The following is a 17,415-nucleotide window of genomic DNA, read 5'->3' as shown; positions in this document are numbered from 1 at the left end:
TAAGAGGAAACTCTTTGCAGGACCATTTACAAAATTTAAAAATTTAGTGTTTTTTTAATGGAATAATAAATACTAAACATTTTGGCATAGTGTTATAAGTCTAATATCAAACATTAAAAACTATAGACATCCAAAATTAGTTATAGGACAAAGCTGCACATATCAGAATGCCAGTAACTGCAACCTCTCAACCTTTAATAAACTTACTCATTGCTCTCAATCTATTCAAAAATATTTCCAAACACATTTAAATTAAGACATGGTTTTCTGTTCTCCAAGCTTAATCATTATCAACTAACCCTGTACTCATGGTAAATGAATACCTGTATATAAGAACATGACAATGCAGACATCTGCAGCCAGGCATGATTTATAGCCACACAGTGGTGGTGACTTACCCACCACTGGCACCAATGTGTCCTATTGTGCGCAAAATCTATTCTGAGTATCTGCTGATTTAACTTTTCAGCATCCATTTTCTAGAAGTAAGACAAGGTAAAGAGAGAGAAGAACCAATGGAAGAGCTCACATGTTTTAATTATCAGATGTCAGAACAATAAGTGGAGGCCATTCTGTACATAACACAAATAATCATGATGGCCTTAAAGGAAAAATAATAAATTCTAAACTATGGTCTAACAAAAAATAAACTTAAATTTAAATCACTATTAAAACTTGTTCATGACTCTGCATACCACTAAGCTAATAAAAAATTTAAAAAAAAGAAAAAAAACTTATTTAAATCAAATGATAAAAAAGGGGAAATATTTGTAATACTTTTGCACAAAGGACAAATGCCTTTAAAAGTAACCAAATTAGAAAAAGCACAAGAAATTTATAAATGAGCTAAAAATAACTAAGAGCATGCACAATCATGAGTATTAAACATTTATTAAAAATGACCTATCAATTTGTATCTACAAATAAAACAAGGCCAGATGCAGTGGCTCATGCCTGTAGTCCCAACTACTCTGGAGGTTGAGGCAGGAGGATTGCTTGAGCCCGTAAGTTTTAGGTTGCAGTAAGCTATGATGATGCCACTGCATTCCACCCAGTGTAACAGAGTGAGACTCTGTCTTAAAATAAAATAAATAAAATAAAATAAAGGCATGGGGCAGGGGAAGAGACACACTTCCACCCAGTGTTTGTACAGGTATCTGGTTTTCTCATACATGAATTAATATATCCTTTTTAAAAGGCAAAGGAGCACTTTCAATATATAAAATATTTCCTAGGCCAGGCATGGTGGCTCACACCTGTAATCCTAGCACTATGTGAGGCCCAGGTGGGAGGATGGCTCAAGGTCAGGAGTTGGAGACCAGCCAGAGCAAGAGCGAGACCCCCATCTCTACTAAAAATAGAAAGAAATTAATTGGCCAACTAAAAATATAGAGAGAAAAAAAATTAGCCGGGCATGGTGGCACATGCCTGTAGTCCCAGCTACTCTGGAGGCTGAGGCAGGAGGATCGCTGGAACCCAGGAGATTGAGGCTGCTGTGAGCTAGGCTGACACCAGGGCACTCTAGCCCAGGCAACAGAGTGAGACTATGTCTCAAAAAAATAAAATAAAATATTTTCCATTGCTATGGTAAGGGAAAAAAACAAACAGAATATATAAGATGTATACAACATTTCACTTCCAAGCAGTTATCCTTGAAAAATATTTACACCACATAAATATATGTGTAGCTTTTCTAGCAACACAACTTGTAACACCAAAAAATGTAAACAACTAAAAGTTTAACAATAAGGGACTGAAAGTGAAAACTATAGTATATTCATAGATATTTATAAGAACTATACAGTCCCTAAAAAAATAAAATCAGTCTAATGATAGGAAGATGCTAAAGATGCACTATTAACTGAAAGAAGCAGTTGCAGAATGACATGTACAGGATGCCACTGCACATGGACCCCCTACAGATGACTCCAGGTAAGAAAAAAAACAAATATCCTGAATGATAATAGTAATTAAATGTGGGATATGACTGAAAGAAAGGGAATGGCATGCATTATCCACATTATACACTGCCTTATTATTTTTTTTTTTTTTTTGAGACAGAGTCTCGCTTATTGCCCAGGCTAGAGTGAGTGCCGTGGTGTCAGCCTAGCTCACAGCAACCTCAAACTCCTGGGCTCAAGCAATCCTGCTGCCTCAGCCTCCCGAGTAGCTGGGACTACAGGCATGCGCCACCATGCCCGGCTAATTTTGTATATATACTAGTTGGCCAATTAATTTCTATTTATAGTAGAGACGGGGTCTCGCTCTTGCTCAGGCTGGTTTCGGACTCCTGACCTCGAGCAATCCGCCCGCCTCAGCCTCCCAGAGAGCTAGGATTACAGGCGTGAGCCACCGTGCCCGGCTATACACTGCCTTATTTAGTGTTTTAATTTTCATAATAAGAGTGTTTTACTTTTGAAATCAAAAAATAAAGATTTTAAGTGCATAGTCATGATGGGAGAACAAAAAATTAATTAAGTCTCATTAAGAAGATCTGTTGGGCCGGCACCGGGGCTCACGCCTCTAATCCTAGCTCTCTGGGAGGCCGAGGCGGGCGGATTGCTCAAGGTCAGGAGTTCAAAACCAGCCTGAGCAAGAGCGAGACCCGTCTCTACTATAAATAGAAAGAAATTAATTGGCCAACTGATATATATATAAAACAATTAGCCGGGCATGGTGGCACATGCCTGTAGTCCCAGCTACTCGGGAGGCTGAGGCAGAAGGATCGCTTGAGCCCAGGAGTTTGAGGTTGTTGTGAGCTAGGCTGACGCCATGGCACTCACTCTAGCCTGGACAACAAAGGGAGACTCTGTCTCAAAAAAAAAAAAAAAAAAAAAAAGATCTGTTTTAGGCCGGGTGCGGTGGCTCACACCTGTAATCTAGCACTCTGGGAGGCTGAGGCGGGTGGATTGCTCAAGGTTGGGAGTTCGAAACCAGCCTGAGTGAGATCCCATCTCTACTAAAAATAGAAAGAAATTAATTGACCAACTAAAAATATATACACACAAAATAATTAGCCAGGCATGGTGGCGCATGCCTGTAGTCCTTGCTACTCGGGAGGCTGAGGCAGTAGGATCGCTTGAGCCCAGGAGTTTGAGGTTGCTGTGAGCAAGGCTGACGCCACAGCACTCACTCTAGCCTGAGCAACAAAATGAGACTCTGGCTCAAAAAAAAAAAAAAAAAAAAGATCTGTTTTAAAAATGTAACGTTTTGAATTCCCCTGGTACATAAAACCTAGATCAGCCAAAATCTCCATCAAAATGTTCATGAGATCTAGTGTTTACTTCACAAAAAGGGACATAAGAAACTCAAGGCATGAGGATATCACATTAAAACACAAGTTCAATACCACTAACATTCTTAAAGTTGTATTTATTTATTTTGTTTTATTTTTTTTGAGACAGAGTCTCACTCTGTTGCCCAGGCTAGAGTGCCATGGCGTCAGCCTAGCTCACAGCAACCTCAAACTCCTGGGCTCAAGAAATCCTTCTGCCTCAGCCTCCCGAGTAGCTGGGACTACAGGCATGCGCCACCATGCCTGGCTAATTTTTTCTATATATTTTAGTTGGCCAATTAGTTTTCTTTCTATGTTTTTTAGTAGAGATAGAGTCTTGCTCTTGCTCAGGCTGGTTTCGAACTCCTGACCATGAGTGTTCCTCCCGCCTCAGCCTCTCAGAGTGATAAGATTATAGGCATGAGCTACTGCGCCTGGCCTTTAAAGTTGTATTTAAAAGAAAAACAGGAAAAGAAAGGGAGGGGGGGGAGGGGAGGGGAGGGGAGGGGAGGGGAGGGGAGAGGAGAGAAGAGAAGAACATGATAACACTCATAAAAATGTAAAGTCATAAATGAGTAAGTGATAAAATAAATTATTTTCCATTGCTCTTTGTTATATAAGTATATCTTGGATATACTGCAGGTTCAGCTCCAGACCACTGCAATATAGAAAATGTTTTGGTTTCCTGGGACATATAAAATTTATGTTTACACTATATACTACTCCATTAAGTATACAATAGCATTATGTTTCAAAAAATGTACCTATCATACCTTAACTTTAAAATATTTCATTGCTAAAACATGCTAATGGTCATCTGAACCTTCAGCAAATTTTATTCTTTTTGCTGGTGGAAGGTCTTACCTAGATATTGAGGGCTGCTGATCGATCAGGGTGGTGGGTGCTGAAAACTGCCATGGCTGTGGTAACTTATTAAAATAAGACAACAGTGAACTTTGCCACATCAGTAGACTCTTCCTTTCATAAAAAATTTCTCCGTAGCACACAATGCCGTTTGATAGCATTTTACCCACAGTAGAACCTCTTTCAAAATTAAGAGTCACTCCTCTCAAACCCTGTAGCTGCTTTATCAACTAAGTTGATGTAATATTCAAAATCCTTTGTTGTCACTTCAACAATGTTCACAACATCTTCACCAGGAGCAGATTCCATCTCAAGAAACCATTTTCTTTGTTCGTTCATAAGAAGTAACTTCCCGTCCATTCAAATTTTATCATGAGGTTACAGCAATTCAGTCACATCTTCAGGCTCCATTTCTAATTCTAATTCTCTTGCTATTTCTACCACATGTGCAGTGACTTCTTCCATTGAAGTCCTGAACCCAGTTATTCGTGAGGGTTGGAATCAATTTCCTCCAAACTGTTAGTGTTGATGTTTTGACTTCCTCCCATGAATCATGAATGTTCTCAATGGTGAATACTTTCCAGAAGGAGTTAGGGCCTTGTTCTGGATTAGGCCTTGGCTTAACCCTTTGCACTCGGATGTCGAGTGTGACTTGACACGGTTAGCAAAACTTATAGAGATTAAAATTACTCTTTGAATGTATTAATAATTTGAAATATAAAAAGATCCAAATAAATAAATTTGTATGAAAAGAAACTCCAGTTTTTTATTCCACTGCTGCGCTTTGTAAAATCTGGGGTATTTAAAAAATTAAATCCCAAGTAGAATAAAGGAATCGAGAAAAAAGCAAGTGAATGCAAAGGGTTAAAGGAGCGTTGTGGCTGGTTTGATCTTCTATCCAACCACTAAGAATTTCTCCCTACCAGCAATAATACTGTTTTGCATTCTTATCATCTGTGTGTTCACTGGAACAGTACTTTTAATTTCCTTCATGAACTTTTCCTTTGCATTCACAACTTGGCTGTTTGGTGCAAGAGGCCTAGATGTCAGCCTATCTTGGCTTTCAACATGCCTTCCTCACTAAGCTTCATCATTTCTAGCTTTTCATTTCCACTGAGAGACATGCAACTCTTCTCAGGGAATAGGGAGACCCAAGTAGAGGGAAAGAAACAGGGAATGGCTGGTTGGTGGAGCAGCCAGAACACACAAAACCTTTATCGATTATGTTTGCCATCTTATAGGGCCCTGGTTTGTAGTGCCCCAAAATAGTCATCATAGTAACAACAAAGATCACCATAACAGATATCCTAATAGGGAAAAGTTTGAAACCTGGCAAGAATTACTCAAATGGGACACAGAGACATGAAGTGAGCACATCCTGATAGAAAAATAGCACCAACAGACTTGCTTGACATAGGGTTGCCACAAACCCTCAATTTAAAAAAAAACAACCATATATCTGCAAAGTGGAATAAAGTAAATGCAATAAAATGAGGTATGCCTGTACTTCTGAAATTGGACGTGTTTATAACTTTTAAACTTTACCCTGAAAGTTACTTCTTTTACATAAGGATAAGAATATCTGAGTTTCAAGATATATTTGTTTTCACAGGACTGTAAGCCCCAAAGAAAAACTTACCTTCTACAAGCATTTCTGGAATGTCTGCTTGATATCTGGGTCCCACTCTGATTTCACCTTTATCAGCTAATAATGTTTTCAATGAGGGGTCATAGACCAGTGAGTAGAAAAAGGTATCCTGAAAAAATGACAGAAAATATCTAAGTAAATTTAATTCCTTCTATTTTTATAAAGCAATAACATTAATGTCACAATAATGAAACATAAAATCTCAGAGTATATAAAATTTCATTTTTATAAATAAATTTATAAAACTTTAAGGAGAGCAGTGACGTTGTCATCATGTAAAATAGTGCAAAATTAAATCAAGCCCAAAGAAGTACCTTGAAATAGATTAGGAAGTTTTATTATTTCTTTCAGTCTAAAATAAAACCATTTACTCTATACAACAGTTTCAAAAACTAGCAAAATGAAACCATAATTCAAAGGTAAGACACCTAAAATCAAGTCATCTTCTAAACTTCTAAAGTCCACACCAAACAACACAGATGCCTTCATGAATACCAGTCACTCTTACTTTTTGGAGTATTCATCCTACATTTTATTCTGAATATTAAAAGGTACATAGAACTCACATTATACTATGCAAGAGCTGAACTTAACATGGAATTTACTTATTAATATCACTTTTGAGGGGCTGAATTAAACATTATTGATTATAATTCTACAGTTCTCCTTTAAATTCTGAAGCATATATATATATATAGAGAGAGAGAGAGACAGGTATATAAACATAACTATACACACAACCACTACCAGGACAAACACCAAACTTTCTAGTGATTTCTTAAGAAGTTTAAATGCCCTAGTTACAGAGCCTAATGGTTAAAATAACTTGTCCACCAGTCCTCTGTTGAATTTTGTATAACCACAGAAGGCCATCTGAACCAGCAAAATCCTGTCTTCTGCTTCTACCATGTTCCCAAAGGTCACCTACTGCACAATTCTGTATTATATCCTGGAAGGGCCTATCCCCACCATCAGCACTTTACCTAGACCCAGCCAACCCAGCAGCAAATAAGAGATAATCTTTAAGACTGTAAAGCTCTCTCCTTCTGGGGGTTCTTACGTATTGTGATAAGGAAAAAGGGGAAAAAAACAAAGTTATTTCACCCATTGAGAAATTATATGCTATATTTTAATCATGGGTAAGTGGCAGGAGAAAAGATTAAAAAGTAAAACTCTTAAAAAGTCACACCAATGTAACAGTGAGCTATAACAATGTCACTGCACTTTTGCCCAAGCAACAGAGTGACACTGTCAAAAAAAAAAAAAAAGGGTAGTGGCCAGGTGCGGTGGCTCATGCCTGTAATCCTAGCAGTCTGGGAGACCGAGGCGGGCGGATCGCTCGAGGTCAGGAGTTTGAAACCAGCCTGAGCGAGACCCCGTCTCTACTATAAATAGAAAGAAATTAATTGGCCAACTAATATATATACAAAAAATTAGCCTGGCATGGTGGTGCATGCCTTAGTCCCAGCTACTCGGGAGGCTGAGGCAGGAGGATCACTGGAGCCCAGGAGATTGAGGTTGTTGTGAGCTAGGCTGATGCCACAGCACTCACTCTAGCCTGGGCAACAAAGTGAGACACTGTCTCTAAAAAAATAAAAATAAAAAAATAAAGGAAAAAAAATTTTTAAATGACAAAAGAAAAATTAAGATTCCAGGAAAGGAAGCAGACTACCAATGGTAAAATCTCATCTGGTAAGGGCCTAAAAGAAAAACTATTTAAAAAAGAAAAAGGGAACCAAATATACTAAAATATTAATTTCATAAAGCTAAAAAATATTTATCAACTATCAACTAAATCATGTGCTATACTTTATAAAGTCTTTCATTACGAACAAAAGACAGACCCAGGAGTTTTTGCTACCTCTTATCTCAGTTAAGCAGAAAAATAAAATAAGCCAAATGCACTCTAGTCATCATAGTTTTGGAATAATACTGCCATATTGCTGCAATAACACTGTGGGGCAAAAAGAAACAAATTTGAAAGTATGAGCTTCATGCAAAAATTAAATAAATAAAATAAATAAATGCAAAAAAAACCCCACAGAACAAGTATGGTTGCGAATTACCTCTTTATCAAGATATGATAATACAGATTCTGTCTCATTCAGAAGGGCAACACTGCATTTTCCCCTGCAGAAAGAGAAAAAAAAAAGTAAGAAGGGCTACTTTCATCTTCTCAGTGATGACATACAGAAAGTTAAGAATACTAAAAATGCAGGACTGGTACTAAAAAGCTGGATGGCAGTTAGGAATACAATTAAATGTATTAATATATATTCAGGCTACTTAGGTCTGCTTTACAATCCTCGTGTTGAGTAACCTATAAAATAAAGTTATCACTGTAGGCACTTACTTATTAAGAGGCTAGCCTGTGGGGAGGAACTATGCCAGGAGTAAACCCTTATAACACAGAACATTTTATATGTATTTCCTAATTATTCAAGAAAAAAAAAAAAAAACAAGTACAATGAGACCTTTAAACTAAGAGTCAGTTTCTGAATCTATAAACAGGCATTACAAAATAATTTTATACAAGGGATCTTCAGACGAACACCATAAAACCTTGTGCCTAAAATAATGTCCAGATTTTTTAAATAGCCACTGCATATAACAACCTAAAAATAATATACTGTTTATGTATAATCAGAATGTAACTATGTAACTCATTTACCTTTATTGAAATTACTCTAAAGACTAGTTAATGGTTGGGTCCAGTGGCTATAATCCTAGAACTTTGGAAGGCCAAGGAGGGAGGATCACTTAAGGTCAAGAGTTCAAGACCAATCTGAGCGACACAGTGAGACCCCATCTCTATGAAAAAATTTAAAAATTAGCCAAGTATGGCGGTGTGCACCTGTAGTCCCACCTATTAAGGAGGCTGAGGCAGGAGGATGCCTTTTTCTTTTTTTTGAGACAGAGTCTCACTATGTTGCCCAGGCTAGAGTGCCATGGCGTCAGCCTAGCTTACAGCAACCTCAAACTCCTGGGCTCACGCAATACACCTGTCTCAGCCTCCCGAGTAGCTGGGACTACAGGCATGTGCTACCATGCCAAGCTAATTTTTTCTATATATTTTTAGTTGGCCAATTAATTTCTTTCTATTTTTAGTAGAGATGGGGTTTCAGTCTTGCTCAGGCTGGTATCAAACTCCTGAGATCAACTGATCCTCCCATCTCGGCCTCCCAGAGTGCTAGGATTACAGGCGTGAGCCACCCTACCCGGCCAGGAGGATGCTTTTGAGCCTAGCAGTTTAGGGCTTCAGTGAGCTATGATCAGGCTGCCACAATCTATCCCAGGCAACAGAGCCAGATAGTCTCAAAAAATATTAAATTTAAATTTAAAATGCAATTAAAATTTAAACATGAGGAACTTCTATACAGCAAGGGGCAAAAATAAAGATCTACAAATTCATGGACCTTGAAGTCTGACAGCATTTATCTTTGATCTGAGTTTGGAAAGGAATATCTATTTTATAAAGGCTTGATAATAGACTTTAAGAAAAATTAAGGTTATCTAGGTGATTTATTACAAGCACTTTCAAAATGATCCTCACCAGCTTGAAAATTCAAGGCAGCTACTACAAATCTGACAGGAGAATTGATAAATTATTCAAGTTATAGATACAATGTCATAAAAACATTTGGATTTCTAAAGGAAAAGTCACAACATCCCCCAAAACCAACATGTGAAAACAAATGTACATAATATATAATCACGTACATATTATATAGGAAGCTGGAAAAGCTTGCTGTTGGATTACTACAATGAAATATAATTCACAAAAATTACCAAAAGCAAAATAAAATACCAAATAAAAAGTGCTAACACGGCTGGGAGTGATGGCTCACACCTGTAATCCTAGCACTCTCCAAGGCCATGGCAGGTAGATCATTTGAGCTCAGGAGTTGAGACCAGCCTGAGCAAGGGGGAGACCCTGTCTCTACTAAAAAAATACAAAGAAATTGCCTGGACAACTAAAAATATATACAAAAATTAGCCAGGCACGGTGGCATATGCCTGTATTCCCAGCTACTCGGGAGGCTGAGGCAGGAGGATTGCTTGAGCCCAGGAGTTTGAGGTTGCTGTGAGCCGCTAACACCATAGCACTGTAGCCAGGGTAACAGAGTGAGACTCTGTCTCAAAAACAAAAAAAAAAAGAAAAGAAAAAGTGCCAACACATAGGCCAAAAGTAGTTACAGTTTTCTAAACATTCTTACAACTCTATACCCCTTAAATCGATAAAATTCCCCTCATAAAAACATCTTCCTCTGGTAATAGTCATAGGTTAAAGTCACTTAGAATGCTTTCTCTGAGAGCATGTGGTATTTCCATATTATCCTGACAAATCTCTAATTTGGTTACCAGAGGAGTTATAAAGATTTCCTGTTTTGTTAATGTATTTTATTCATGCATATTCGTGAAGCAAAAAAAATTAACATTACTTTAGCACACATAACAACAAAGTCAACAATTACCTAACACACTCTTACAAAGGACAGAATTGCAACCTTGCCTTGCAAATTGCTATCTTGCCATTAGCACATCTATAGCTGCCATAGAATAACTTCAATGACACATGACTATGTGCTCACACATGCAATATGCTTAAATAATAAATGGGGTTTCTAAAAATAGCTTTCATTTTTTTTCCCTTCAGTCAGATCTGAGAAAGCATTATTTTTAACACTTAATCACCTAGAAGAAATAAAACCTTTCTTTTTTTACCACTAGTTTTTTTTTTTCATGACTAGTCAAGTAAAGCAGTGGAAGTGAAGAGGGAACAAAGAATTTTGTAGGCTGGGCCCAGTGGCTCTGGCCTGTCTGTAATCCTACCTCTCTGGGAGGCTGAGGCCAGAGGATTGCTCAAGGTCAGGAGTTCAAAATCAGCCTGAGCAAGACCCCCATCTCTACTATAAATAGAAAGAAATTAATTGGCCAACTAATATATATAGAAACAATTAGCCAGGCATGGTGGCACATGCCTATAGTCCCAGCTACTTGGGAGGCTGAGGCAGTAGGATTGCTTGAGCCCAGGAGTTTGAGGTTGCTGTGAGCTAGGCTGATGCCAGGGCACTCACTCTAGCCTGGACAACAAAGTGAGACTTTGTCTCAAAAAAAAAAAAAAAAAAAAGAATTTTGTAACTGGATATTATCAATTTCATTGTAAATACCACTGTATGGGGGACCAGCCAATATCACTGTCTTTAAAGCCAGTTGAAGTTTAAGGGTTAACAGACTACTGAAAATTCATATAAACAATATAACATACTTTTGAAAGCCTCCTCCATATGACCTGAAATGACAAAAGAATTTAAACTAAATTATCAAATCCTTATTTTGGTAATTATATTAGGAGATAAGAAAACACCGGTTATACTGAAATTTAAATTGTTTTAGAGAATATAGTTTTTATGCAAACATGAAAGGATAATAGGAGATTTTAGTTTTTCAAGTTTCTTTAATATAGCTATATTGTACTTTTACCCAAATTAAAAGTGAAAATCTAACATTCCAAATTTTCATGTACATACATTAACAGCTAACAAATTAAGAGGTTGAGTCAAAATTATTTTACGAAGTAAATATGAATATGTAATTAACATATGTACTGCCACGCCAAGAGCTGTTGATAAAAGTGGTTTGGGAGGCTGAGGCAGGCAAATCGTTTGAGCTCAGCAGTTCAAGGCCAACCTGAGCAACAGCGAGACCCCTGTCTCTACCAAAAACAGAAATTTAGCCAGCATGGTGGCACATGCCTGTAGTCCCAGCTACTTGGGAGGCTGAGGCAGGAGGATCCCGGTGAGCCCAGGAGTTTGAGGTTGCTGTGAGATAGGATGATGCCATGGCACTCTAGTCGGGACAAACAAAGTGAGACTCTGTCTCAAGAAAAAGAAAAAGAAATTTAAAGCCTGATTTCTTTTATGCCAAACAAATCTCGGTTCACAGATTAAAAAACATGGTAAATTTTAAGCTAACCCCAATCTAAAGGAACTATTATAAAATTCTAAATATAGCTATCCCGACTGATTTACACTCAAGTAATGAACCTAATTGTATCTCTTCCACAATATTTTAATCCTTAAAGAATAAAGATACCCAAACATGATATGAAGCATATCTCAGAATACAACACAAAGAAGATAACCCCAGGCCCATATAATCATTCATACTGTTTTTCTACATAGAACCACAAAGGAATACAAAATTGTTATAAAGAAAATATATTCTCTCACAATTCTTTCAAAAAGTTTTTGAAAATATGCTGTTTCAGAGACTGTGCAGGCTGCAGAAATATGAATAAATAATTATGACACAACATAGTCCAATGTCTAATGGCAAGTGCTGATCAGTCTGGAAATTGCTAGTTGCATATTCATTATAATGCCACAGATTAAAGACCATATGTAAAAATGTACATACAGGTTATATATTTATTTTATCTAATGATGTTATGTATTTGTATGAATGAAAGAAAAGAAAGTTTAATTAGCGGTCATTTTCCGACTGCTTACACACTTTCCTTTAGTTTGATACAACTGAGGCATCACGACCACCTTAGAAAAATGCAAATTTCTTAATGCCATACCAGACTTACTTAATGCTAATATCTTGGGATCGATCCAGGAATCTACATGATTAACAAACATTATAAGGCAGATCTTTAGGTTCACTAAACTTATAAAACCACTCCTATAGATACAGAGTCTGAATTAAACTTTTCCTTGCCTAACAAAAGCCATTATTGCTTCATTAAAGAAAGGCATTTTTCTCATCGGCTTTATGAGTTTTAACATTTGCCACAAACTCTGGATTCTGAACATTTTTTCATTTAAAGAACAGTCTCAAAAGACTAGGTTTTGTGATTGGAGAGCCAGTGAATAGACTGTTTTATATAGCACTTAATCCATTGAATACAAGAAACAACCAAATAAAAAAAAAAATGAAGTTCAACAATCCAAAACAATTTCAGAAGATTAGATTTCTCAACAGCAATACTGTAAGATAAAAGGAAAGATTCAAAATTCTGATAGAAATAATTTCCAATCCAAAATTATATGCCTAAATAATCAGCCAAATGTGAGAAACATTTGCAGATATGCAAGGATTAAAAATTATTACATTTTTAGAAGACAAATCAAAAGGAAAAATAATTATTAACTCCAAAGGAAACAAAAGGTTATACAAAAAAGAGTATGTGATGACTAACTGTATGTTCCTAAAACACAAAGATTGGTTATTAAGTCAAATAAAACCTGTGATAATATTGAAAACACAAGCAAAAGGAAACAGGGAAGAGAGAGAAAGCAAAGACGAAGTTCTAAAATTAAAAAATAGGGCCGGACGCAGTGGCTCACGCCTGCAATCCTAGCACTCTGGGAGACCGAGGCAGGAGGATTGCTCAAGTTCAGGAGTTCGAAACGAACCTGAGCAAGAGCAAGACCCCGTCTCTATTATAAAAATAGAAAGAAATTAATTGGCCAACTAAAAACACATAGAAAAAAATTAGCCGGGCATGGTGGCGCATGCCTGTGGTCCCAGCTACTCAGGAGGCTGAGGCAGGAGGATCGCTTGAGCCCAGAAGTTTGAGGTTGGTGTATGAGCTAGGCTGACGCTAAGGCACTCACTCTAGCCTGGGCAACAAAGTAAGACTCTGTCTCAAAAAAAAAAAGCAAAATAAGAATGGTATAAATGCAGATGCCACTATTGGAGGGGTTTGAAATGAGTACAGAGTAGTAACCAAGCATATGACTGCCTTGGATATTATTAGACAACTATATATATATATATATATAGTTGATGTTTAAAAAACATAAAATTTAAATTTAAAATGAAAGGTGGGTCCCAATGAGATAAAGTACATAAATTTGTATTAATACTACACCAAAGGCCAGGCAAGGTGGCTCACACCTGTAATCCTAGCACTCTGGGAGGCCGAGGCGGGTAGATCGCTCGAGATCAGGAGTTCAAAACCAGCCTGAGCAAGAGCGAGACCCGTCTCTACTAAAAATAGAAAGAAATTAATTGGCCAACTAATATATATAGAAAAAAATTAGCTGGGCATGGTGGCGCATGCCTATAGTCCCAGTTACTCAGGAAACTGAGGCAGGAGGATCACTTGAGCCCAGGAGTTTGAGGTTGCTGTGAGCTAGGCTGATGCCACGGCACTCACTCTAGCCTGGGAAACAAAGAGAGACTCTGCCTCAAAAAAAAAAAAAACATTAATAGACAAACTGAAGAGAGACTGATAATCCACAATGGAATGCTATTTTATTACTTATATACTTAAAAAGTTAGCATTATTATTTAGTTTTCAATAAACCCCTTCTACCATGATAGAAAGTTTCCTCACTGAAGTTGGTATTCAACCCCCCCACTGCTAAATTTGACTGGCTTTTAAGGGGAGGGGAGGGGAGGGGAGGGGAGGGGAGGGGAGGGGAGGGGAGGGGAGGGGAGGGGAGGGGAGGGGAGGGGGATTCCTAAGGGTCTCAACAGACACAGATGACAGTGCCATGTTTCTCCTACAGCCTGCACAACTGTGAGTCAAATAAATCTCTTTTCTTTATAATTTACCCAGCCTCAGGTATTTTTATATGAACGTAAAACGGACTACCACACCATCCCTAACCATAGGAATACATAAATTCACTCCTGCAATCTATTCCCATCTACCAACAATTGCTTTTCTGATTATTCGGCACATTTTTTGTTAAATGAAAAAAAAATCTGCTTATAGATAAGTATCTTCTGTTTATCCATTAGTTTCTTAGATATAAGACAACCTATCAAAAATTTTTCTTTCAAAAATTAATTGCTTTAAATAAACTATAAACCAAAAATCTTTTCAAATTACAGCCTATAAAATGGATGGAAATGTTTTGTCAATTCTGAATAACTTATCAGTCACAAAGTATTTCCAAAACAGTCTGATAACTAAAGAAACATAGAGAGATAAATCCTAGTATTGTACAGTATTTTTATTCAGTAATCTAACTTAAAGAAACTTCCCAGCATCCCAATGGGAGGGAAGGTATAGAGTGATATTTTTAGAGTCTCAATGGAACAATAATGAATTAAAATCCAGACAAAGCCCACGTGTTTCTCTCCTCTTTCCTGAAATGACTTTAAAATGATAACAAGAAAATTAAAAACCTACCCATGTCAAATTCTGACTAGAAAAAAATAAAAAAAAATAAAAAAAAAAAAGAAAATTAAAAACCAAAGAACCTAAAACCAACAAAAAGAGCAATCCAAGGGAATCATGAGCAAAATGAAGATTTTCAGAAAAATTTAAGACAAAAGACAGATAGGAGAGCCTGAGAAACCAAAGTCTAGGATGACAACTGTATCTAACAGGGAAACAATAATAAAGGTGTTCCCACTTTTAACTAATAAAATTAGGCAAACGATTAAAAAAACAGGCCAGGCTTGGTGGCTCACGCCTATAATCCTAGCACTCTGGGAGGCCAAGGTGGGCATATTGCTCAAGGTCAGGAGTTCTAAACCAGTATGAGCAAGAGCGAGACCCCGAGACCCCGTCTCTACTATAAATAGAAATAAGTTAATTGGCCAACTAATATACAGAGAGAAAAAATTAGCTGGGCATGGTGGCGCATGCCTGTAGTCCCAGCTACTCGGGAGGCTGAGGCAGAAGGATTGCTTGAGCCCAAGAGTTTGAGGTTGCTGTGAGCTAGGCTGACGCCACGGCACTCATTCTAGCCTGGGCAACAAAGTGAGACTCTGTCTCAAAAAAAATTAAAAAACAAAGCAAAGATATGTATAAAGGGAGCTGATACAAGGGAATGTGGAACAGACCTCTAGCACAGTCCTGAAGAATTTCCAGTCTTAAGAGAGAAGGACCTAGAAAAGCCAGCTCCACAAATGACTGCAAAGTCTGCCCATATAAATGAAGCTCTGGTCAGTCTTGCTAATCCCTTAGTTTTTAATAAGAACAGATAGCTATGGATTATCTAATACTTGAAGACAGACTATGGCACAAAAGTTAAATGCAAAAAAGGAAATTAAAAACTGAACCTGAAGAAAGAGGTGATTTAGGCAACATGGCATCGCTTAAAAGTTCACTAGAAATTATGGTTGTAGCCACTCTTCTAAATAGTGATGGTGATGGCATCTGCATTTTGGGATCCTAACCCAACAATTGTTTAAAAGGAAAAGAATGTGGGCCAGGCATAGTACTCATGCCTATACTCCTATTTAGCACCTTGGGATACCAAGGTGGGAGGATAACCTGAGGCTAGGAGTTCAAGACAAGCCTTAATACCATGGCAAGACGCCGTCTCTACAAAAAATTAAAAATTTAGGAAGGCACAGTGCTGCACACCTTGTATTCCCAGCTATTCAGGAGGCTGAGGCAGGAGGATCACTTGAGCCCAGAGGTTCAAGGCTACAGTGAGATATGACAGGGCCACTGCACACCAGCCTAGGTGACAGAGTAAGACCCTGGACCCTGTCTTAAAAAAAAAAAAAAAACAAGCACAGTCAAGGTTTTGCAATGAGTTAGACAGGGCCCTCAATAGTGATGCTCTAACCAGGGACAAGTCCACCTACATGGATATGATGGGTCCCTCTACCATGACTCACTACTTGTAGCAACATAAACTTGGAGAACAAATAATCAGATCCAAAGCCCTTACTACAGGACAAACTGAGGCCAATAATCAGCAAGTATTAATATGTTTTTAAGACACACTGAAGCATAACTTCAAAGGCTGTGCTCTGGATCCCAAGATTGGCAAGCAGAAAAGAATTGGCTCTTTTTAAATATGACTATTTGCACCAGGAACAAGGAAGAGGTATTAATCATTACAAGTACCAGTGCTATAATTAGCAGCTTTTAAAAAATCAGGCTTTGGGCTAGGCGTGGTGGCTCACATCTGTAATCCTAGCACTCTGGGAGGCAGAGGCAGGAGGATCATTTGAGCTCAGGAATTCCAGACCAGCCTGAGCAAGAGCGAGACCCCCATCTCTACTAAAACTAGAAAGAAATTAGCTGGACAACTAGAAATATGTAGAAAAAACTTAGTCGGGCATGGTGGCCCACACCTGCAGTCCCAGCTACTCGGGAGGCTGAGGCAGGAGGATTGCTTGAGCCCAGGAGTTTGAGGTTGCTGTGAGCTAGGCTGACGCCATGGCACTCTAGCCCCAGCAACAGAGTGAGACTCTGACTCAAACAAAACAAAACAAACAAACAAAAAAACAGGTTTGGTGTACTCAAGACATGAAAAAAATGATCTTGGACATATAAAGACATATACATACACTTAGGCAGCAATCACCCATTCAAGTATTTCTTAGTTCCTACTATACATCTAGCATTGTAGCATTATCTTTTAGTGTAATAGTTCAATTTATATCCATAAATAGGTTAACCTAGTTCTGTCCATTTGACTTTAAAGTCCTAATAGAAGAATTATGTCAAAAATAGAAAATCAAGGAGCCTGCCAATTCAACAATTTACTGAGGAGCTTTCTTTCTGTCTCTGGTGCTTTTTATACTTGCAGTTAAGTGTTCACCATAATACTGTGTATCTGCAACTAGACAGCCTGGGTTTAATTTCTAAATATATCACTTATGACCTGAGACTTTAAACAAGTTACTCAACCATTATGTG

General features: G+C 37.8%; 1 protein-coding gene across 5 annotated transcripts in view; it reads right to left on the bottom strand.

The window, feature by feature from the left end:
- MTA3 (metastasis associated 1 family member 3) overlaps positions 1 to 17,415 on the bottom strand; it is a 174,028-nt gene that overhangs the window by 97,190 nt on the left and 59,423 nt on the right. For all 5 annotated transcript variants that reach the window (XR_012918547.1, XM_012756600.3, XM_020288595.2 and 2 more), the window contains 2 exons: positions 7,853 to 7,916; positions 5,778 to 5,895 (listed from right to left, as the gene is read on the bottom strand). Coding sequence is in view for 4 of the 5 variants with exons in the window: in XM_012756600.3 (XP_012612054.1) it covers positions 5,778 to 5,895; positions 7,853 to 7,916 (182 nt within the window). In the remaining variant the exon portion in view is untranslated. The remainder of the gene's footprint in view (positions 1 to 5,777; positions 5,896 to 7,852; positions 7,917 to 17,415) is intronic.

Source organism: Microcebus murinus, chromosome 3 (assembly GCF_040939455.1).
Source record: "Microcebus murinus isolate Inina chromosome 3, M.murinus_Inina_mat1.0, whole genome shotgun sequence".
In the NCBI taxonomy this organism is placed as follows: Eukaryota; Metazoa; Chordata; class Mammalia; order Primates; family Cheirogaleidae; genus Microcebus; species Microcebus murinus.
This window is presented reverse-complemented; position numbering and strand designations above follow the sequence as displayed.